The following is a 23,898-nucleotide window of genomic DNA, read 5'->3' on the forward strand; positions in this document are numbered from 1 at the left end:
TCTCCTTCTACATCAGATTACTCGGAGGAGCCAATTTTTGGTCGGCTCATTGACGCAAGTGATGTGTCTGTGGTGAATTGGTACGTCCACCATAGTTTGCATTTGCAAGTTTTTGTCCTGTCTACATTACGCTTTGCAGGGCAAGTATTCTACTAAGGAGCCAGTTCTTTAGAGTCTTGGACTGCTTCTCCGAGATGTGTGCTTTGGGCAAGATTCTAATAGAGTTTTATGGCCATTTTTATCCCTCTGCTCATATCTCTGTATGAGAGCATTTCTGTTCTCGGTTTGGGCCCCTGGACTTCTTTTGGGGTCTTTGGAACTCCAGTATGCTACCTTCAGGCAAACAACAATTCACTTGGGCAACTAAAATCTTATCTCTGGACAAATTAAATTTAGAAATACTTCTTAAAAAAATTATTTAATAAAAATAATGTAGCAAATAGATTTTAAAAAAATACGGTAAGGATAACGGTTGGAGATACTTACCAACCGAAACGTCCTGTTACATTAAATAAATAAGACAATGCAAGTTCGACAAGATGTTTTCACTGTACCATTGTCTACCACCTTCAAAAACAAATAGATTTTACGTAAATACTTAGGTCAAGTGGTTTTGGGATATTATAAATTTGTAAAAAACTAAAATGGTATGTAAAAAAATTAAGTTATAGGGCAATAAAATATTATTTTTTTCAATAAAAAAAGGCTGCTAACCATTTTGAATTTCTTTGCAATTCTTTTTTAACCATCCTAAATTTATTTATTAATACTATTTGCCTAACAATATAGTACGGGAGCTCGTGTACAAACATGTACACATGCGGTACAAGTTGGAAGTAACTCAAACTTGTTGACGACATACCATTGGATGATGAATCGACCGTCAAAAAAAAATATATGAGAACCATTTGATAAAGGTTGAAACTCGTATGAGCGTAAGTTTATGTTATAAAATTAACATATTAAGTCGTCAGCTGGCCAGAGAGCGTTGCTTTATCCATCAGCTGACCAATCAAACCCATTAAAAATCACAAAAATTTAGAATCATTTGATACATATTGAAACTTTTGTGGATATTAGTATTCATACTACTAATCACAACATACATCGTCAGCTGCGTGTATGTTGTTGCGAAAGTCGTCAGCTGATGCGGAGAAGGTGCTAAGCGCTCGACCATCGCGCGCTTGCTTGCGTACATCAACTGACGATGTTTACATTATAATACAAGCAGCTGACGATGTTTTTCAGGTATATTAATATAAATATTAACACCCACAAAAGTCTCACGCTGTATCAAATGGTTCTTATTATATATATAATATTTAAAAAGACACAGATCGCATGAATTTTAATCTCAGTGTAAAAAACTTTTTCAGCACTAAATTTCAATTTTAAAACAATATTTATGAATGAAAACATTTATTATCATTTATGAAAAAATTTATTGTTAACACAACTCAATAAAATACCACTTCATAAAATTTTTTTATCTCTCTGAAATATTATTGTCTTCATCCGATTCATCGCTTTCTTCAAGTTCAGCAGATGCTAGGTCATTGTCCTCCATTGTTCATTCTCTTCTAAAAATTATTAATTATTATTTTTAGTACAATTTAGATTAATAACGATTGAAATTAAATAAACAATCTAAGATCAATAAAACCTGTACTGTTTTCAGCTTCCTGAGTAATAATTTTTACATTTTGAGGTAACTGATCGCCATCAAACCATTTGCAAACTAAATTTCCTCCCTCGAGCTGATCTCTCAAAAATGAGATATGACACAAACTTACGTTTTTTTTTTGGGACGCCCTGTATATCATTTGATATTTGAATTCTGCATTAAATTCTGGACAAAAATTGGTTGAATATTTTGTTTGATTATTTTAAATTTTTTATAGTATAAAAAAATTAAAACCTTTTAACTAGATGTTATTTACTTACTCAGCACTGTGATCCTGTTGTTTACGATATTTTGGTGGTAAAGCGGTAAAACTGCGATAACACTCTGTGTGGTACAATTGAAAGTCGTTAATTTCATTGGGTAAATTAACATCTTTCAGTGACAAATTATTAGTTTGCCTCACACTTAAAATACTTTTATATTTATTAAGTGATTCGTTATTAAAAGTTTTTAATTTGCGTCTCTTTTTTCACAAATAATACTGAATTTTTCGACCGTTGATATTCTCAAGTGAAAGATACACGCACTCTGCTCCGAAAATCCGAGAGAGGGAGAGAGAGCGAGACATATACAATAAAGGGCAGGCGGAGAGAAAGCAAAATATCTAAGGATAATTCCTTTTCTTTCCTATTACTTTCAGTTCGGACTATGTTTTTTTCACATTACAGGATGAGAATTATTTGATACAGCGTGAGACTTTAGTCGGTGTTAATATTTATATTAATATACCTGAAAAACATCGTCAGCTGCTTGTATTATAATGTACACAGCGTCAGTTGATGTACGCAAGCAAGCGCGCGATGGTCGAGCGCTTAGCACCTTTTTCGAATCAGCTGACGACTTTCGCAACAACATACATGCAGCTGATGATATTTTTTGTGAATAGTAGTATGAATACTAATATCCACAAAAGTTTCAATTTGTATCAAATGATTCTAAATTTTCGTGATTTTTAATGGGTTTGATTGGTCAGCTGACGGATAAAGCAACGCTCTCTGGCCAGCTGACGACTTTATATGTTAATTTTATAACATAAACTTACGCTCATATGAGTTTCAACCTGTATCAAATGGTTCTCATATTTTTTTGTACGTTTTTATAATACCTTAGCAATCCTACGCAACGCAACCTGGCCAGCTGACGGTCGATTCATTATCCAATGCCATGTCGTCAACAATTTTAAGTTACTTCCAACTTGTACCACATGTGTACATGACTTGTACACGGGTTCCCGCACTAATACTTCTAAAGTCGATCCTCTTCTAGGAAAATTTTCTTGTTTTATCTTGTTCGTTGGGTACATTTTTATTTCTTATATTACATAAAGTTTGGCATATATACAAGCAAATAAAGTTTATATTCTTTTACTACTTAATTTATTACACCATTTTTTTACAGGTACACAATTTATTTTTAATATAGGTGTGTATTTATTTATTAATTTATTCACAGCACAATTTTTTTCTTATATTCAACTACCAATTTTTAAAATTATATTTTATTTCAGAGCCCCTACAGTTTTCTTTAATTTATCCTAAATAATTCTATTAAAATCTCCTTACCATAATATTTTAATCTTTTGCGATTTTCGAGAAAATATTTAATTTGCTTTTTTTTCTTGAAATTATGGGTTTAAATAAATGTTTATTTATTAGCCAATTAAATTTTAATTCGGTAAATAGCGGGATACAAGTAGACTATGATCGATATAGGTCTTCTGATATATATCAAGAATAATCACAGAATACAGGGTGTCCCAGCGAAAACGAAACAGAGCTATTTTCGGTATGAAAAAAAATTTTTTTTTTCAAAAATCTCGGACACGTCGATTTTATTTTTGAGGGGGACAACTTTTCCTTACCAAGGCACCGTCATACCAGCAACCCCCTTCGAGGGGGTGGAATCACCCCTAAAATCCTAAATGGAAAGAGGGGTCGTATGATATATCGTTTTTTAATTCTGAATATAACTGCTAAATTTGAAGTGGCTAAAATTATTTCTCTGGATAAAACAGCTTGTCAAAATTGCGGAAACAGCGAAAATGAAAAAGGTATTATGGACTCTTTTTTGGATAATATTTTTAAAAGAATAAGGAAATCCTATTTTCGAAGGGGTCACTTATTAATTAAGAGGCCACCTAATACCTGGAATCCTTTACGAGGGGTTGAAAGCACCCCTTAAATCTTAAACAGAAAGAGGGATCGTGTTATACCTTATGTTAAAAGCGTTTTCACTTTAAATTTAAATGGTGACTTCTGAGTGACTGATGTATTTCTTCTGGATATGAAAGCCAAATAAAATTCTGGAAAAAATGCTTTAAATAAACCTTTATGCCTGAAACCCTTTCTTACAATTTTTTATTGGATCATTAAAACATGATTAAAAATTTATTAGTATTGTTAATATTGCACCTTATCAGCATATCATGAATAAAAACAAAATACCAAATAAAATGCAAACACAAGTATCTGAAGAATTTATTTAGCTTGCTAAATATCATTGGTACTTTTTTCATAAAGCAGCATTTATTTAAATAGTTTTAAATTATTACCCAGTCTTTTACGTGTTGAAACACTGTTAGCAATGGTTTATTCTACTGCAGAGAGGGTTGAGATGATAGAGTTTTTCTTTCGGCATAACAATTATGCCAATAGAACGGTACAAGAATTTAATGACCTTTATCTAGAAAAACGAGTCAACAGAAAATACGTTCTAGAAATAGTTGCTAAATTTAGGGAATTTGGCAGTGTCTTAAATAAAAACCGTGAGGTTCAAAATGCTGTTGTTGTCAATGAAGCAATGCAAATAACTGTCCTAGGTCAACTTCATGCCGAGCCATGAATAAGTGTCAGAAAATTGGCGACGAGTACAGGAGTAAGCAAAAGTAGTGTTCATAGGATACTTAAACATAATAAATTCCATGCTTACAAAATTCATCTGGTGCAAGAACTGAATGAGGACGATTTTGACAGACGAGTGCAATTTTGTGAATCGCTTAGTGATATGATAACTGTTAATCCGCGTCTTATTTACAACATTTGCTTTTCAGATGAATGTACTTTTTTTCTTAATGGCAACGTAAATCGTCATAACTGCCGCTACTGGTCAAATGCAAATCCGGGCCAGTTTCGTAAAGTTCATACCCAGTTCCCTGAGAAGTTAAATGTTTGGGCAGGAATCTTGGGCGGCTCCATTGTTGGTCTGTTTTTTCTGCCCGGAAATTTGAATGGAGAAATGTACCGAGGTCTCTTGGAAAGGGCCGTATATCCAAGAATAGTAGAAATAATGGAAGGCGGAAATCATTCTGATGATGATCAAGTCGTTTTCCAACAAGACGGAGCGCCCCAACATTATGCTGCTGGTGTGAGGCAATATCTTGATGAGATATTTCCTGATCGTTGGATTGGAAGGAGAGGACCTTTTATGGAATGGCCAGCTAGGTCACCCAATTTAACCCCATTAGATTTTTTTTATGGGGGCATTTAAAAACAAAAGTTTACGCTACCCAACCAGACACCCTAGAAGACTTACGCCAGAGAATTATAAATGAGTGTCAGATTATAACACCTGAAGTTCTACAAAACGTCAGGCACCGTTCTAAGCAAAACCTGTATTCCTGCATGGAAGTAGGCGGGGCACAATTTGAACATTTAATAAATTGACGTAATTTAAATAAACTTGTTTTATTTAAAAGACACAAAAGGAAAAGGGTAGGTATTTCTTATCTCTCCACTTTTACTGGCAGTAAAGATTGTATTTCTTGCTATTTTTATATTCACAAGAAATCCATCAGTCACTCAGAAGTCACCATTTAAATTCAGAGTAAAAAAGCCTTCAAAATAAGGAATGACACGACCGCTTTTTCTATTGAAGATTTAAGGGGTGCTTTCAACCCCTCGTAAAGGGTTCCAGGTATTAGGGTGGCCTCTTAATTAATAAGTGACCCCTTTGAAATTAGGACTTCCTTATTCTTTTAAAAATATTATTCAAAACAGAGTTCAAAATACCTTTTTCATTTTCGCTGTTTCTACAATTTTGACAAGCTGTCATATCCGGATAAAAAATTTTAGCCACTTCAAATTTGGTAGTTATATTCAGAATTAAAAGGCCTTTAAAATAAGGTATCACACGACATCTCTTTCTATTTAAGATTTTAGGGGTGATCCCACCCCCTCGAAGAGGGTCACTGGTATGAGGGTGCCTTGGTAAGGAAAAGTTGTCCCCCTTGAAAATAAAATCGACGTGTTCGAGATTTTTGTAAAAAAAATTTTTTTTTCATACCAAAAATACCTCTGTTTCGTTTTCGCTGGGACACCCTGTATGTCAGGTCTTTTTGTCAAGTAGACTATTTCATGAGTACGCATTTCGCTCAAGTTGATTATGGATTCGAAACCTAACAGTAATTTTGCGACCCTTAGTCTAACAGGGAAGTCTGCTTCCTTATTACCAGCATTACTCGGCAAGCTGGCTCTGCAGCCCTCCTTCAGAAGTTTCTCTAGGTCTTTTAAACAGTGCAGTACAATCGTAATATATTTTTCAATCGTAATATATTTAATGGCTACTCCGCTGTTTGAGCAGACTGAAACGATTGTATTATGGTATTCATAATTTAAAATTTACAACTTATAAAAGAGTGGCATTATTCTCTTAGAAATATGATAAAATTCTGCTGGTATATAGAGCCTTATCATATAAGTCAGCACCAATTCTATCATCGATTCTGGAGTCGTCTACCAGATGTATCAGGTAGTTCTTCTATAAATATACTAACATAGGTTTGTCAAATTCCTGCCACTATTCTTTGTCTACCATATAGTCTACTGTTGCAGGTGCCACGAAGTTACTCCACGTAAGAAGGAGGAGACATTCCTGTATGTCCTGCAAATAGATCTTAGCATATGACCGGTTGATAAGTCGCCAAGTTCATATAGATTCTACGCAGTCTACATAAACCAGTCGCTATCTATAAGAGGCGTCGAATTGTATAATACAAAATTCTGGAATTGTTGCTTTTTCCGTACCGGACCACCAAATGATAGCCTGTAAGTTAGAAGAGATTATGCGACATCTGAGCAGATGCAGTAAAGAATCCTAAGACTACCTTAGAGGTGCTACCAAAAGCCCTTCTGTAGGCCCAAAGCATGCCTCGTTATTCCTTATATCTACGTGACCATAGCAGAAAAGTTTGAAATCGTACTATCCTGGAGTATTTCAGCTACTCGCCATCCAATGTGTGGGATGCCAAAGCTACGCCTCCCTCATCTAAGATATTAATTCACACTGGTACAGTCCCATTTGGGTCGTTCCTTTAAGACACATTAAGATAATTCAGATATTGTGTTAGTACTGAAAGTGGACGTTATGAATTTAAACGCATGCCATTTGGTTTTAAAAACGCACCGGCAATTTTTTGGGACGTAATGGATAACATACTCCGAGATATTGCATGAAACATGCTTTGTTTATTTATATAAAACACATTTCGAGACTAAAATCAATTCCTGCCCGTCTGAGAAAAAGTAATTTTAAACTTTAATTAGATAACTCTAAATCCCCTAAAAGTAGGAGCTCTACTTTTTATGGGTTAATCCAGTTTTCTAGTCCACTATACACAAGGCATTATGGAGCCATGCATTAAAGCAGCACGTTTTCTCTGGCATGGGACTACCAAGTCATTAGCGTAAGTCTGCATGTACAGACCTGCCCTGTTTAGAAGTCTGATTAGACCTTAAGTTCTCTTCTTTGTAAGAATGCCTCTTGCCATAATCGTTTTAAGAACCTCACTTTAACAAGCTAGACAGTGGCTGTCCAACTAAGAACTTCTGCCGGCTGTATCTTAGGAATTATTAACGTATGAAAAAAGACGTACCACAATTAAATGGTTTAATTGTAGTGACCATAAAGCTATTTATTCTACTCCCCAAGGCTTAAAGTTAATTTGTGATTTTCATGCCTTTAAAACATAAAAAAGAAACGATCTCATTACGAACCAATTGAGAAATGAATAATGCAGTTTAATAATAAATTGTGCAAGTAAAATAATGCAGGATCTACTGAAAACAAAGCGCGATTAAATATTACATTAAATGCCCTAACCCTTACAGGACTGTTTTTGATGAGCTATTCTGTATATATCGCTAATAATATGACTCTAATAAATTTAGATTATGTATTTTATTTTAAAAACCTTGTTTATTTGAATATTAAATTTATTGAACTTTGGGCGGCATAATATCTATATGATACGAGCATAGATTTTTTTTAAATATTTAGACAAAAAGTAGTGGTTAATCAATCTAACAGTAACTGCTAGATAAAACTTTATTATTATCCTAATAGAATATAGTAAAGTTATTAGCATAACATAATATTTTTCTCCGACATTTTGCGTTAAATGACTGATTAACAGATTAATGTAGATAGAGATCTAAAACTGTGCTTTGATGGATGTCACAGATTTCTGCTTTAATATTATTCTTAATTTCAATCCGTTGCTTGTGAGTCGTATTACTCAATAAAACAAGTAAGTGAAAAATATAAAAAACAACATCTTTAACTCCGTTCCTCCTCAATACCTTTAGCAGTTTGGTATGATTGCTGTTATTAAATGCTTTGACGAAATTCACAAAAGGACACATTTTTTTAACAATTAATTTAACAAACCTATTTATAATTTTAAATTTGACCAAGAGACTGAAAGATAATCTCAAAATACAAACTGAATTGGAATAGCAATTCCTTTTAACCAATAATTAAAATCTTCATACTCATATATTTCTATGAGAACTTGCTTAAACAAGCACTAGAACTTTTGCAAACATAATTTAGATTTTAACAAAAACGTATGTTTCGACTAATATTGTGTTTAATTTTGCCCTACTTAAAATTTTGGGCGATTTGTCAAATTAAGCAAGCAGACTGTCAACTAAAAAAGCGTTTAATATGGACCCTCTTCCAGTTTTCACAAAACAGGGAACTTTTAATTCGCCTTGATAGATTTATATATTTATTCAAATCAAATTTGCCAGTTTGAACCCTCGAAAACGGGAGGTAGTAAAGTTTTGTAAAATCGTCCGTTGTTTTTGCGCCAAATGTACATGAGTTGACAGTTTGCTAATTTAAATAATGAGACTTGTCTTAAAGAAAGATAATAATCCGATTTAAAAAGACAATTTAAATTAAATGTAGTAAACTAATAACATGAATCTTTTTTAATATGAGTTCGATCACTTTTAACATGTGTTTCGTCATTTTGTAATTATATAATTTTTGTAATCTGGTATAAGTCCTGTCGATTCTAATGCGTATCCTAATTTGCTAACCAGTACAGGGGGTTTAACTAGGTGGTGGCTGCTTATTATATTTATACCCAGATATCTGATTTGCATATGTTATATAATTGCTATGGGATTATCTTTCAACATTAAATTAGATATAAGCGAATCTTTGCGATTGCTATACAGTTGGTTTTGTTCATACATATGTTTATATTGAGTTAGCAGCTAACTTAGGAGAACTGAAATAGTTGTCTCTGTAGATAATTTTTTAACTTGGGAATAGTTGCTGCATCTTTGCAATTGATAAGAATAAACGAAGAGAGACTTAGGCTATTGCCATGTCTATGTCTAAGTCCTATCAGTGTTGGGATATTTCTATTGAATTGATATCCTACTTTCACCTTTATTACATTATTCTTATTTTGATTATGGATTACTTTTGTTTTGTTTACCGGTACCTTATTTTCTATTAAAATATGTAAAATATCTCCTAATCGAACGCTGCCGAACGCCATTGTTAGGTCAATGAAGCAAATATACGCTGGCATTCCATACACTATTGCCTTTTTTTATTTGCTTTATTATGAATACTGGATATTATCGACAATTCATTTGTGAAGCCCTGTTGTTCTTCAGCATTCTCAATATGAGTTTCCCGTTTTTCTTTTGGAATACTCGCAAGTAATGTCATTACTGTATTTAGGAGGGTTATTCCTGTATATTTTTGTTGGCAGGGCTTTAGCTCTTTGTTAGACATGATCATATGATGCTATAATAAACTCATCTAATGTTTTCGTTTCCTATTAGTTGCGATATCTTCTTTGCAAGTTCTTTCGCATTTTACAAGTTGGGGATACCGTCTGGCCCGGGTAATTTTCTGTTTTTTTATTTTAATTCTATCCCTTTGTTTGTGATGGTACTACTAATATCAGTTTCGTATTGGTTCATATTTAGCCTTTCTTCAGCATTATTAAGCTACTTTTTGCCAGGTCTCTATTAACACTCCTTTGAGTTGCATGAACTCTTTAGCTTGCTTTTTTCTATTCCGAAGCATTTTCCATACGTTCCTTTAAGCGCATACAGGTCATGATCCATGTTGCTAGTAAAGTTAGTGCTCGTGCGCTTTTGTATGTTAGATAGCATTTTTGTTTTAATTCAGAGAGTTCTTTTACGTCTTGATCAAACCATGGTTTGGTGTGGTTTGTCGCGTTCATATTAATTTAATGCTTTTCAATCGCTTCTTTCGCTGATTTATTGATAAATTTCTAATTTTTTTACCAATTCTCTTCTACTCCTCATTGTGGTTTTGAATCTACCCTTTTTTAAATTGTTAATAATCCTGTTCTCATAGACGAGTAATATACTTTTCGTTGTTGACTTCATATTGTACTTTTCAATGAAATTCGAAGTTTTTTTATTTTTTAGTAGCTAATAGTATTAAATTCTTAGGAATACACATTGACCCCAATTTAAATTGGGAGAAACATATTAAAAACTTTTATTCCAGATTAGCTAGCTTGTGCGGATTGATTAGATGATTAAGGGATGTAGTGTCTGAGGTATCTCTTCGCCTATTTTATTTCGGACAGGTACAGTCGATCTTACAATATGGTATGTGTTTCCGGGATTAGCTATATGTAGAGCTCCTCTTCTAGATATATTTAGAATGCAAAAGCGTATCATTCGTTGTTTACTGGGCCGGCCCTACAGAACTTCCTGTAGACCTTACTTCAGCAAACTAAAAATACTTACCCTTCCCTCCTTATACTTTTCTTCCTTGGTGTTATTCGTGAAAAAATACAATCATTTGTTTGTTGAGAATATGTTGAGGGCAATGTACGCTGAGGATGTGACTATAATTATACGACATAGATGCGATCTCCGCATTCCGTTGCATAATTCAGCTTACTATGAAAGAGGTTCTCATTATATGGCCATCAGGGCTTATAGAATGTTACCCGCTAATATTAGAAGTATTGAATCTACTGTCCAATTTAAAAAAGCTGTTTACCACTGGTTGCAGATTAAATGTTTTTATAATTTTACTTTTAGATGGTAATAATTGCAACTTATGTTATTGAATATTTATTCTAAAATATTATTATTATTATTATTATTATTATTATTATTATTATTAATATCTTGCATAAAATAAGATTGTAATTAGTATTTAGATTAGCAGATGTTAAGGCTCTGACATCGACTACTTGTGAGGGTGATCACTAGATTTGTGTATAGACAGAAGTATTTATGTGGGAAGTAGGTCTTGCTGATCCTCAATTCAAATCTAGCGCTACGTCTATTAGTATTTCGCCGCTTCATCAACTGTGGCTTCGCTATACATTTACTCCACTATATATTTTAAGTACGATAATTTTATGTTTAGTATTTATGTTGGCTATGACGTTTTGCAGTTCCTTTTCAGTTTCTGCTGTGGTTATATATCTTATAGCTTAGTTTATATATCTGGGGCATACATACTATTATGAAAATGTAAATACGTTAATTATTCTCCTAGTTTTTGAACTATTTTATTAATCTGTAAGGTGATTCGTAGGGTTTATTTAGGGTTTTATTTACGTTTGGATAAATAATTTTATCTATAGTGTCTAGTTTTTATGTAGTTCATGTTGTTTGAGGGCCCCATTTTGGCCCCAATTTAGGTTATTTAGGTTATATTATGGTAAGTCCCTGTATTTTAAAGTTTCTAGAATTTGTATACTTTCTTGCTACGACTGTCAGTATTCTCCTAAAATTATTGGTCTCTTTCGGCCAAAACAATAAAGAGAATTTAAAATATTTATGGCAGTCTATTTTAGTGGATGCCTTTAACAAGAAGTCAGGCCAAGGTGCAAACCGAGAAATTGATGGAGTTGCTATTAAGGAAGTTTGACGAACAGAAAGTAGAACAAGAAGAAAGAGATCTTAAAAAGAGAAAAGAGCAAGAGGAATGAGACCGTAAACAAGAAGAATGAGACATAGTTCAAGAAGGTTTATTAAAGACAATTAAATCTTACCTGAAGAAAGAAAATGAAGACCTTATTAGGACCATGAAAGAAGACTTACTAAATTTAAAAGATAACCTTAAAAAGGAGTAGAACGAACGAAACAGAAAACAAAAGAACAAGAATTACAGTATAGAGCAGATCTGCAGAAACTTAGTAACAATTCATGACTAACTTTGAAGCTACAGTGACAGAAAAATTGGGGCAAATACAAAAAAAAGTTCAACAACCATAAATGAAAGTAAAGCGGGCCTCTCTATATCCCGATGGAATGCAAACAGGGATGAAAGTGAAGCCACCAAAATTTAACGGCAAAGAAGCATGGGGTACCTACTTGAGTTTAAGGCTACTGCTAGGGTGAATCGCTAGGATAACGAAGAAAAGGTAATTAATCTTAAGCTATACTTTAGAGGAGAAGCTACAAAAATATTAAGAATGGTGTAAACTGAGGATGAGCTGAATTTCTATGTACTGGTGCATATCTTAGAATTGAGATACGGTCAAGCCCATCTACAACAGGAGACAACAACCCGACGAAGGACTCTAACAGTTTGAGGCCGATGTTACTCGATTAATTAATCTGGCTTACCCTTCAGCCCCAGCAGAGTTTCGAGAACAAATTTCTATAAATCGTTTCATTGACGGAGTTCGAGATTTAGATACTAACCACGCTCTAAGGATGGCTTATCATAAAAGTATTTCGGAAGCTATAAACTAGAATATGAGGCAGGTTTTCGAGCAACTAGAAGGTAGACACGAATAAGACAAACCAGAACTTCGGAACGTGATCCCGAAGACCGCCTAAAGAAGATTGAGTCATTATTAGCAAGGAAACTTAAAAGACCATTCCAATGCTGGAATTGCAATGAGGAGGGGTACCTCAAACGTGAATGCCCCACGCCTTTAAGAGACCCAAGCAACCAGGAAAACTTCAATTAGTCAGCTTTATGGGGAGCAAGCTGGCTGGGAGCTACCAGGCCCCACGTATAATACTAAACCGGCTGCCACGTCCTAGAGAGAGCTTGATAGTACCGGGAAAAATATGAGGCCGTGAATGTGAGATAGTGGTGGATACAGGATCAAGTCATACTATCGTGAAGCCGAATATCGTAGCTCACTGCAGGATTTCACCACCACCAAATTTAATTCTGGAGTCTGCGGATAGAAAAAGAATCCGATTCTTGAATTGCATGAAGCTACAGTCAGCATTGGCTTAACAACATTCCAACAGCCAGTAGTAGTAACAGAAATCATGGATGATGTCATATAAGGATTAGACGTTATGAATGCTCAGCAGTTTAAAATGAATGTATGTAACCCGATATTGACGATGAGAAATATGTATATGTATGAAGATAAAGTAATTAAAGTCGTTAAGTTATCCAAGGATATTACCATACCGGCAAATTCAGAGGACTTGGCTAATGCTAGAACTTGAAGAAAAGAGGGAGAAACTGTTTTGATTGAGCTTATAGAAAACTGCAAAGTATATGGTCAAGGAATTTTTTCCAGTAAAGGCGTTATCTACGCAGAAGAAATTTAATGTTTTGGTTCGAATGGTAAATTTAAAAGGATATGATCAACATCTAAAACAAGGAGAGAACATTGGCGTATGCTCTGAAGTAGTGGCAGTCATAAAAAATGCTGATAGAAGTCGTTATTCAAACAGACCTTTTCCTATGTTTTAGAAAACCTATTTGAAGAATCTTTTGCCAATTTAACCATGGACCAGTGTAGTAAATTGTGACGTCTTCTTGAAAACAATCAAGATATGTTTTCCTTGCACGACAATGACCTCGGAAGTACTGATTTAGTGCAGCATCGAATTAACACTGGAGATAATGGTCCAATAAAACAAGTACCTCGAAGGATTCCGATAGCTAAACAAGGTTAATTTTCCTTAATGCTTCAAGAAATGAGGAAACAAGGCGTGATAGAACCCTCACAGAGTCCTTGGACATCTCCACTTCTCCTAGTAAAGAACAAGGACGGATCTACCAGATTTTGCGTAGACTGTCGGCGACTGAATGACATTACCATGAAAGACAGTTATCCGCTTCCAAGAACTGACGCCACCCTGGACACGCTATTAGGTTTACAATGGTTCTTAACACTCGATCTAAAGAGTGGATACTTGCAGGTAAAGATGAACCCAGAAGGTAAGGAAAAGACCGCATTTTTTATTTGAACAGGGATTTGGCAGTTTACAGTCATGCCCTTTGGACTCTGCAATGGTCCAGCTACCTTTTAGAGACTTATGGAAACAGTGTTACGTGGAATGACTTGGGAATCATGTTTGGCTTATCTGAATGACGTCATTATACTGGGAAAACCATTTAAAGATCATTTAAAGAATATTCAAAAGGTATTTGTTAAGCTCCGATAAGGCCAACCTGAAGCTTTATCCTAAAGAATTTTGCTTATTTCATAAAAAAGCTCGATACTTTGGCCATGTTATATCAGACAAAGGTGTAAAGACTGATCTAGATAAAGTAGAAGCAATCGAATATTGGCCACGACTTACTGATAAACATCAGTTAAAAAACTTTCTGGGCCTTTGTAGCTATTACAGAAGATTTGTAAGAAATTTCGCTAATCTTGCAAAGCCTCTACCTAAGCTCATGGAGGGCAAAATGGTATTTAGTTGGTTAAGAGAGTGTGAAAAAGCATTTCAACGGCTAAAAAGAGCACTGTGCACATTTCCAATTCTAACATATCTGATTGCTGGACAAACTTTTGTTTTGGTTACCGATGCAAGCAATGTTGGATTTGGAACCGTTCTATCATAAAAATATGAGGATGGCGAGCAAGTGATAGCTTATTTCAGTAAAACGCTATCAAAACCAAAAAGAAACTATTGTGTCACCAGACGAGAGCTATTGGCAGCAGTAAAAGCTATTGAACATTTTCATAAATATTTGTATGGTCAACGAATTATCCTTAGAACTGACAATGCTTCTCTGAAATGGCTGTTTCAGTTCAAAAACCCCGAAGGACAAATAGCAAGGTGGCTTCAACAATTACAAGAGTATCAGTTTATAATAAAACATAGGAAAGGCGAATATCACCAAAACGCCGATGCTTCATCGAGAAGACCCTGCATTGAAACATGTCAACATTGTTTTAAAACAGAATCAAAATAGCATCCAGAGGTATTTACTTGTAATCGTATTGGCCTTTACAGTTCTGAAGGGTAGGATGTAGCTACTTTAATCCAGGACCAGTATGATGACTCAGTATTTGGTCTTATTTACGAACTGAAATTTTGAGAAATTTCAAAATCAGTATGGAAAAATATTTCTGACAAATCTCCAGAGCTAAAAGCTTTTTGGTGTCAATGTAATTCGTTGATTATAAAAGACGGATTGTTAAAAAGAGTCTGAGAGGGTAGATGAAAAGAAAAGTCAGATATGTCTTTTCTTTTCGTCATCCTTCCTCGAAAACGGTATCCAGAAATTCTTGAAGCTGTCCATGGCGATGTTGGTGGAGGACATTTTGGAATTAGTGAGACCTTGGCAAAAGTGAACGAACAATTTTACTGGCTACAGTCATGAAGATGTCGAACACTGGAGCCGACAGTGTGAGCAATGTTCGACAATAATATTTTTCAATACTAAGCAAGTCATCTGATGACAGTTGTTCACTAAGTTTATAAGGTCTGATGATGCTTTATTAGCGAAACATGTAATCTTCGGAAAATATATAAAGGATATTTTGAGACAGGGACTTGAAGTTCTGTGTATTTTCTTTAGTTTTTTATTGAAAAAGGTAGAAGTTATTATGTGAGTGTTTTTTAGAAATGTTATGACAATAAAAACTTGTGCTGTTTGTGTCGCACCATGGGAAAAAGGCGATTTAAGCCGATTTTTTTACAAGTAAATACCGATACTGTCATAACATCATATCAAGAGAGAACCGTCATCATAAACGTAGAATAGGCGATTATAGATACAAACCTAAATAAAAACTGATTAAGAAATCTATGATAATTATTAAATATTTATTTTTTATAAAAATGGTTTTTCTCAGATAGGTATATTTACTTTAATGAAGTACGTGGTAAAATGCATAAAAAGTTTACAAACAGTAATATTATTTATAATTTAAACCATAATCTATTATTAATCAATATTTATCATGTAAACATAATGTACCATACATTTCTTATATCGGTGGAATCAACAATGCGAACGAGCGCAATGTTGCAATGTTATTCTCCTTTTCTTTAATAAACGTTATTTGCATTCGTTTACCTTTCAGTATCTTATATTTTATTAAAAAAATGCTTCATATTTTATTAGAAGAATAGTAGTATTGTTTTGTTCCTGTCAAAAAGGGTGACAAATTTTTAAGATATTATAAAGTGTTTTTTTTTTGCTATGTGTACACTAGCCTATCAGTGTTCTAATCAATCCACTTATTAGATGACTCGAAGTGGTCACATAACTTTAGCCTTATACATATATTACCTGATTGTAACTAAGTTTTTACTATAAACGTGAACGGATACATTTTAGATATATTTTTATAACGCAAAATTAGGCAATACATTTCATATAATATGTGCAAAAATTAATACTAAATCATACATAAAGTCGCGACTTTTTTAATATTCTTCTACTTCATTTCAGGCATTATATGTCTGGTGCGGACGTAACGTTTCAAGTATTTGCCCCAAAAAAGGAGGAAAAAAAAGTAAAAAATGTTCTAAATAAGTGGGCTGACCGTGGCTACGTCGCAAATATCACAGTTGCTGAAAAGGACAGCTCAATGAAAACGCCACTCTCAATTCAGGTAAGCATTTATCTTAGCTTTTTTATTAGGCTCTAACAGCTGACAGATGTAATAAATTATTAAAAACATAATTTTTCTAAAATTGCATGTGTTGACACGATATTTCAATTATATAAGGGCTCTATTTAAAATTTTTTTCTACTTGTACGATATATAATTTATACAGACTTATAATTTATTACTATATTTTTGGCAACTTTAAATAGATAATGAATTGGCTTTATTGTCAACAAATTCTAAAAAAAAACTGGAAAAAGCTATTAAAGTATATAAAAAAACAAATAAAAACCTCAACGTAAAATACAATATTTTGTACAATAAAATGAAAACTGTACGTGGAAACAATAGAATTATAATATATGGTCGTAGTAGAAAGAAAAAAAACTCAAAAATTTAAATAATGTTAATTTTAATTAATATAACCATAGTAAATTCTTTAAATATTTGCTCATTTTGTTAGTACACGGCGTATTGATAATTTAATTTTCTAAGTGGACTGTAAGGTTAAGCTGATTATTTAATACCGAATACATACACATCACCCTTTGATTGTTATATTGCCTTGTTTGGTACGCGGAATACACAACTTGAATGAAGTTGCTGGGTGCTCATCCTCGGTTAGTTCTGTCAGTCTCTGGGGGTTTCCAGGTTGCTTGTAGTTAATTAAATTAATTAAACACAATAAAGTTTTAGGATTGCGATATATGCAGTAATATTAATGTGTATTTTTGGGTATGAATTTTGCTACAGTACTTCTGGTACTCTTGATGCTGTGATTCTTCTGGCCAACAAACTCGCAAGCGCGGCTCTGTATCTTAAGCGAATCAGAACTTTGTGTTTTTTAGAATAGAAAAAAAAATTAAAAATTATAACTAATATGTAATTATATAAAATTAAAAAATAGTATATTGTATACCTAGTAGGAAAAGCTTAACATTCCCGGGTGATCGTAAAAATTGCCAGTCGAGGCGATCAACATTATTATTTTTCCCTTAAATAAAAGAAGCCATGAAACATTGTTTCGTAACTAGGGAAACGAAGCGCATACTTTTAAATTGTCAAACTTGACGAGTGAAAAGTTTATTTGTGGCGTCTTTCCAAAGTGTTGATTTTTTAACGTTTTAAAAAGCCAAAGTAACGTGTAAAATGATGAGCGATGATGACCGATTCCATTTCTGGAACCCCCCCAGAACTCACGGAAGCAGTGAATGCTGAATCATTGGAGCTGTTACCAGTAAAATCTAGAAATAAGTATAACTATGCATACAACCGCTTCATGGACTACAGTACGAATAAAAATGTAACTTCTTTTATAAAAGGTAAAAAACACGAAATCTACAGCATCACAAATATTTTTAGTATTTTTAGTATTTGTGATGCTATAGATTTCGTGTTTTTTACCTTTTATAAAAGTGTATGACCAGCATCTTTGGAATAATGGATGAATTTTTCGAGTTATCTAACTTCTTTCTCGGAAAATGTTGTAATAGGCATACTTCTTGGACCTTGGTTCCAAGCTGAAATCTTCAACTTTATGGGCCAATTATTCAATGCTGAAGGCAACCCTTGCAATTAGACATGATGTGGATATATCTAAATATTCAAAATTTCGGGCATTCCTGAAATGGCAAGCACATGCCTATAAGCCAAAAAAATCCAAGATTTTAACTAAAGAAGAAATAAACAAATTTATTTAGGAACCTCCAGATAAGAAATATTTAATGATTAAAGTAACTTACAAAACTTCAAATTATATTTAGATTCTTTACATGCTTATTTATTGTTGTAGGTAGCTGTAATATTTGGAATTTCCGGAGCTTGCAGAATGGACAAGCTGGTTAAAATGACTGTACAAGATATACAAGACCTGCTATCTAAACTTTTAGTTACCATACCAGATTCAAAAACCAATACATCAAGATCATTTATAGTAAACGAAATGTACTTAAATCTATACCGCAAGTATATCTCTTTAAGACCAAGAGACAGGAATACTGTTTTCGTCGGTCTTCTGCCACAATGCTTGTTGATTCTGGTGGAGATATTACTATTTTCACAGCAGAAAAAAATCAAGAAAGTAAATCTAATACTGCAGTAATGCCCAATATTAGTTATTGTCATACAAATAAAATTATTAGTTTGGAAAATATTCAACAAAATAATGCTATTAGTTTCCAAGTTTTTCCAGTTTTTAATACTTGTACTAATTGTCAAATAACAGTAAATATAACAAATAATAAGTAATAATTTTAAAATATAATGTGAACCTTGTTTGTGTTGAAAGTTTTAAAAATAAAATAGTTTAGGAAAAAACCTGTTCGCATTTATGTTCTAAAGTTTAATGTATGGAAATAACATTTCCTTACAGTACAGAAATGAATATTTTCTTACTGTTATTTTCGGTTGCCAGGCAACAATCAAGTTGGAGGAAATATTGACTTTTTCTTTCAAATATGTTGTCAAAAATGTTATTATTTCTTATCGATTTTCGGAAAATATAATTAACATTTACTATTAACTATGATCTAATCTTTAAATTTTTATTTTTTATTAAACCCATTATATATACCCTATATAATGGGTTTTATATTAAAAAATATTAAAAAAATACATGAGGCGCCCAATTCCAAAACTCTTTAGATCCGTGCTAACCAATTTTACAGGAGAAGAGAAAAACTTCGGATTTCTTGTAAGAACAAATTTTTGTGGTATTTTTAAAATGAAAATATACATTTATGACAACTGTTTATTTAAATATTTGTTACTAAGTAGTAAATTTTTATTTAAAAGAAGTAGTTATGGACAAAAATAATAGGGATATAACAAGTTTTGCTACCGCACCATGGAACTAAAAAGTTTTGTTTCAGTATCTGTAGGATTTAGGGAGTTTTAAATAAGTAAAAGTTTATAATTTAAAAACAAATATTTTTTTTTTAAATGAAACTTAAAAATTAAATTCTTAGTCCAACGTCTTCTTCCATGGGTTCCATTCCTTCTTCTTCTTCTACTTCTTCTTCAACTTCTGTATCATGAAGTGATTCAATGGCGTTGTCAATTACTTTTTTATAAAATGTTAAATCAACCTCCTCAATGTTTCTCCACTCTAAACCAAAATGTTTTTTTAATAAAGCATACACATCCTTAAGCTGGGCTGGTTTTCCTGCACATTCCTTAGGAAGAGGCTCCAAATTTAAGGTAGCCAAGGTTTTTCCTTTTTTCAAAATGGACTTGTATATCCCGAAATCGCTTTTGTAATTTACTTCGTCCTTTCCAAACACTTCTTAAGTTCCTTTTGAGTTTCATTTCTTTAAAATTGAAATTCTTTTACATGGAGCAAACTTAAAATACCACTGCCCAGGTGGCTTTATAATCGATTCTATAGCTTTTTTCCAGTTAAAAATTTGACAATCTTTTTCGATATCAAGCAGAGTTGAAAACTCGAAAAAAATTTCCTATATTCATCAGGATGAACTATAACTTCCTTTTTTTTAACGAATTCTTTTATCATAAAAAATTAATAACTTTATAAGGAAATGGGAGATCCACTGCCACTAACCTCGTGCTCTACCAGCATTTTATAATTAATAATCTTGAACACCACAATCAGATTGACTCTGTCTATACGGACTTTTCAAAGGCATTTGACAGAGTCAGTCATAGTGTGCTTCTTGCAAAACGTAAGGCTCTTGGTTTTGGTGCTGCTCTATTAGGTTGGTTTTGAAGTTTTTTAACTTCTTCTTTTTTTTCTTTTCTTTTTAATTAAAGTTTCCTCTGGTGTCCCGCAGGAGTCTCATTCAGGACCAATTTTATTTATATAATTTTTGCTAGACCTTCTGCTGTGCATTGTCAGAAGCAAAGTATTATTGTTTGCTGATAACATAAAGCTCTTTTGCTCAATAAAATCAGAAGGCGATTGTCTACTTTTGCAAGCAAACCTAGACAGATTTCAGCAGTGGTGCATCTTAAACAGGATGGTTCTAAATGTTTCCAAATTTAGCGTTTTTTCTTATTGTAGGAGAACATTTACTGCAAATGACTACAGGTTAAATGGCATTTCTCTCTAAAGACCAGACAATGTTAAGGATCTCGGTATAACTCTTGATTCTAAACTTTCTTCTTTACCACATTTCCATATTATAGTCTTCAAAGCAATGGCAGCTTTGAGCCTTGTTTAGCGCCTTACAGTGGGTTTTTCGGTAAATATTATAAAGATTTTATATTGCTCTTTGTTTCGACTTGTAGTCGAATACTGTTCATTAGAGTGGTAGCCTCTAGGATGGGTTTAGTTAAAGAGAATTTTACTTGTGAGAAATTTTTGTCCATACTCAAGCCAAACACATTGGAACATAGGCGGGATATGCTGGATATATGCAGGATATCCCATTCCATTCAATAAATTATGGACAAAATGAGTCCCCTACAAGGATTTTGCATAAGGCAAATTACTTAACTTTAGAGAATAAGTGTTGCCTTTTTGATTCATCTCTTTGCCGTCTTAAGTATAAATTGAAAAATAACTTGTGATGTTTCGCATACTGTATGATACTTGACCTCTTCTTTTAATCTAGGTATTTTAATATTTTATTTAAGAGTGTATGTAATGTTTTAGGATTTCAAATGTACTTGTATGTATATGGATATATTTATTTATGATTTTAGTCTAGATATAAGCTAACTACTTTTAGTAATTTTATATTGTAAATGGATGAATCGTAGATGAATAAATAAATAAAAATAAATAAAATTGCAAGAGATGTTGCGATTGATAATTAATAAAAGTTGTTTGTATTTTTTTTAAACTTATCTAATGTGCTATTCACTATTATACTATATTTAAATATTATACATATACTATATTTAACTATTAATAAGTATGTGTTTAATAAAAGATTTACTGTTACAAAATACAATGCAAACTGGATGAAAACATTAAACAACAAAAAAGATTAAATACTAAACCATGGTTAAGCTTAGTACCAAAGTTTGATCTACCAAAACTATTTACATTAAAAACTTTGGTATTAAAATTATTGGACGCAATTAACTTAGGGTATGTATTTGGCGAAAATTTGCAATTAACAAATGAAATTTATATCCCATCGTACATCATAATTTTTAATTAAATTTTAAGTCAAAAATCAAAAACCTTGCTTTTCATCTTAATCTTAAAAGAATAAGGAAATAAATCTCAAGCAATTTAAAACTAATTTGTAGTTGAGTTCATATAGGAAAAAACAAACACGAGTAAAATCCGAAAAGCCCATCAGACCAGTAAATAAGTCGTGGACCAAGGAAAATTGGAAAAGTCTTTAATAAGAGTGGAATTGCTGACAGAAAGAAAATTAGAAGTTTTGCACTTGAAGCTTAAGAAAAACAAAATGAATTTGCTATTGTTTGACTAGTTTTTTTTTCTTTTAACAGAAATAGCATTTTTTTATAACAGACATTCTAGGATAGTAAGTTCTAGGATAATAAAGAGATCTTGAGGATTTCTAATAACATTTAATTAAAAAATATCGTAAAACAAAAAACCACTTGGAAATCTTGAAACTATGTTAGAAGAATTTTTTTCCATATGCTTTGTTTTATTTTTATAAATTATTTTATTTTGTTGTTTTATTTTTGTAAAATTAATCTCGAATTATTGTACCATCCTAGAGAAGTTAGCTTTTAACCCTGGAAGTTAGTCTCTGTTTAGCGTTGTAATGATCCATCATTTAACAAACCTTCATGATCAATGTTGTCTTTTCATTGTCAGTCGATTACTGTTTAAAATAAATTTTACTAGTTTCGTATCGCAAATTAAGATAGTTTAAGTAACCATTTACCTTACTGTAATTGGATTGTGTTGTATATTTTAACTAATATAAATGAAATTTTTGTACTGTAAAATTTGATAAGGAGTGTCCCACTTTTCAGTTTAGTTTTGTTCAGATCTAGAAGATATTAACAAGTGGGCTATTAATAAGGGGATAATATAGGTTTAAAGAAACCAAAAACTAATAAGGATCTGGTACAGTAGTTACCTCAGGGGAACAAACAAAGGTATGCGGAAAGATATTTTGGCAACGTATTAGTAGTCTCTTGTAGTATGCTTCTTAATGATTAAAGAACGAAAAATGAAGATTAAATATGAGATTTGTGCATCTTGATAGATAAAAAGGAAGTAATTTGGTGCTAAATTAAAATTGTACGGAAGACAATATATCAAATTAATGGTTTGTCCAGTAAAATAGGTAGTTGTTTTTGATATAGAAGATTGACTCTTTGTTGTTGTTTTTTTTCTTTTTTTGCTGAATTTCATCAAGTTATCCTGGCAAACAAATATTCGTGTATCTTCCACAGTTTAATGCAAATAAATTTCAATACAATTGCTTATTTTGAGTTGCTTTAATTGCCTTAATCCAGTTGTCATATGTTCAGTAAGTTAAAAAAATAATGAATAATATACTACATACTTAAAACATTTTGGTATACCCCTATAGTGAATTGCTAATGTTTTGGGCTAATATGCGTAGATCCAAGGTTCGTCACCTGTGTATAAACACAGCTTTTGATATAGCGCAATTAAATTTCTTAGATATATTTCTTTAAATCTAATTAAAAAAAAATTAAAACCATTTATAAAACAAAGAAAAGAAAACTTAAAGGCGACCATAGTGGCCAATAACACAAAATATACTTATCATATGTATGTGTGCTGTAACCTTAAATATACCGTAATTATTAACTATTAGGTTTTGCATCGTATACCAAATGGTAAAAAGGGTACAAACGTACGGGAGACAAATGAGAAAACCTAACAGTAAATAAAGAAATAGCAAGCATACATGATTTAGAAAAGTGATTAAATTTCTTTGTTCATTAATAAGAAATTCCTTGGCGTATTTTGAGAATTGCCGATAACTATATTGCTTTACTTCGTTTAGCAAATCATTCCATAACTTAATTTCTATGTATGTAAAAGATTTCTGGAAAGCTGCAGTGCAATATGACGGTATTCTGTATCTAATAACAAATGTGAAGTATTGCTGATGTAAAATGGGTTAAATAACGCTGCAAGGTATAAGGGTTTTCCGGTTTTCAAGACTCTATGTGAAAAAGTATAAAAATAAAGGTTTCTACACTGAGTCATTTT

General features: G+C 32.6%; 1 protein-coding gene across 1 annotated transcript in view; it reads left to right on the top strand.

Moving 5' to 3' along the window:
- LOC126742453 (uncharacterized) overlaps positions 1-23,898 on the top strand; it is a 1,408,556-nt gene that overhangs the window by 1,043,238 nt on the left and 341,420 nt on the right. The window contains exon 13 of the mRNA XM_050449100.1: positions 16,598-16,760. Within this exon, the coding sequence (XP_050305057.1) occupies positions 16,598-16,760 (163 nt within the window). The remainder of the gene's footprint in view (positions 1-16,597; positions 16,761-23,898) is intronic.

This window comes from Anthonomus grandis, chromosome 11 (genome assembly GCF_022605725.1).
Source record: "Anthonomus grandis grandis chromosome 11, icAntGran1.3, whole genome shotgun sequence".
Taxonomy (NCBI): domain Eukaryota; kingdom Metazoa; phylum Arthropoda; class Insecta; order Coleoptera; family Curculionidae; genus Anthonomus; species Anthonomus grandis.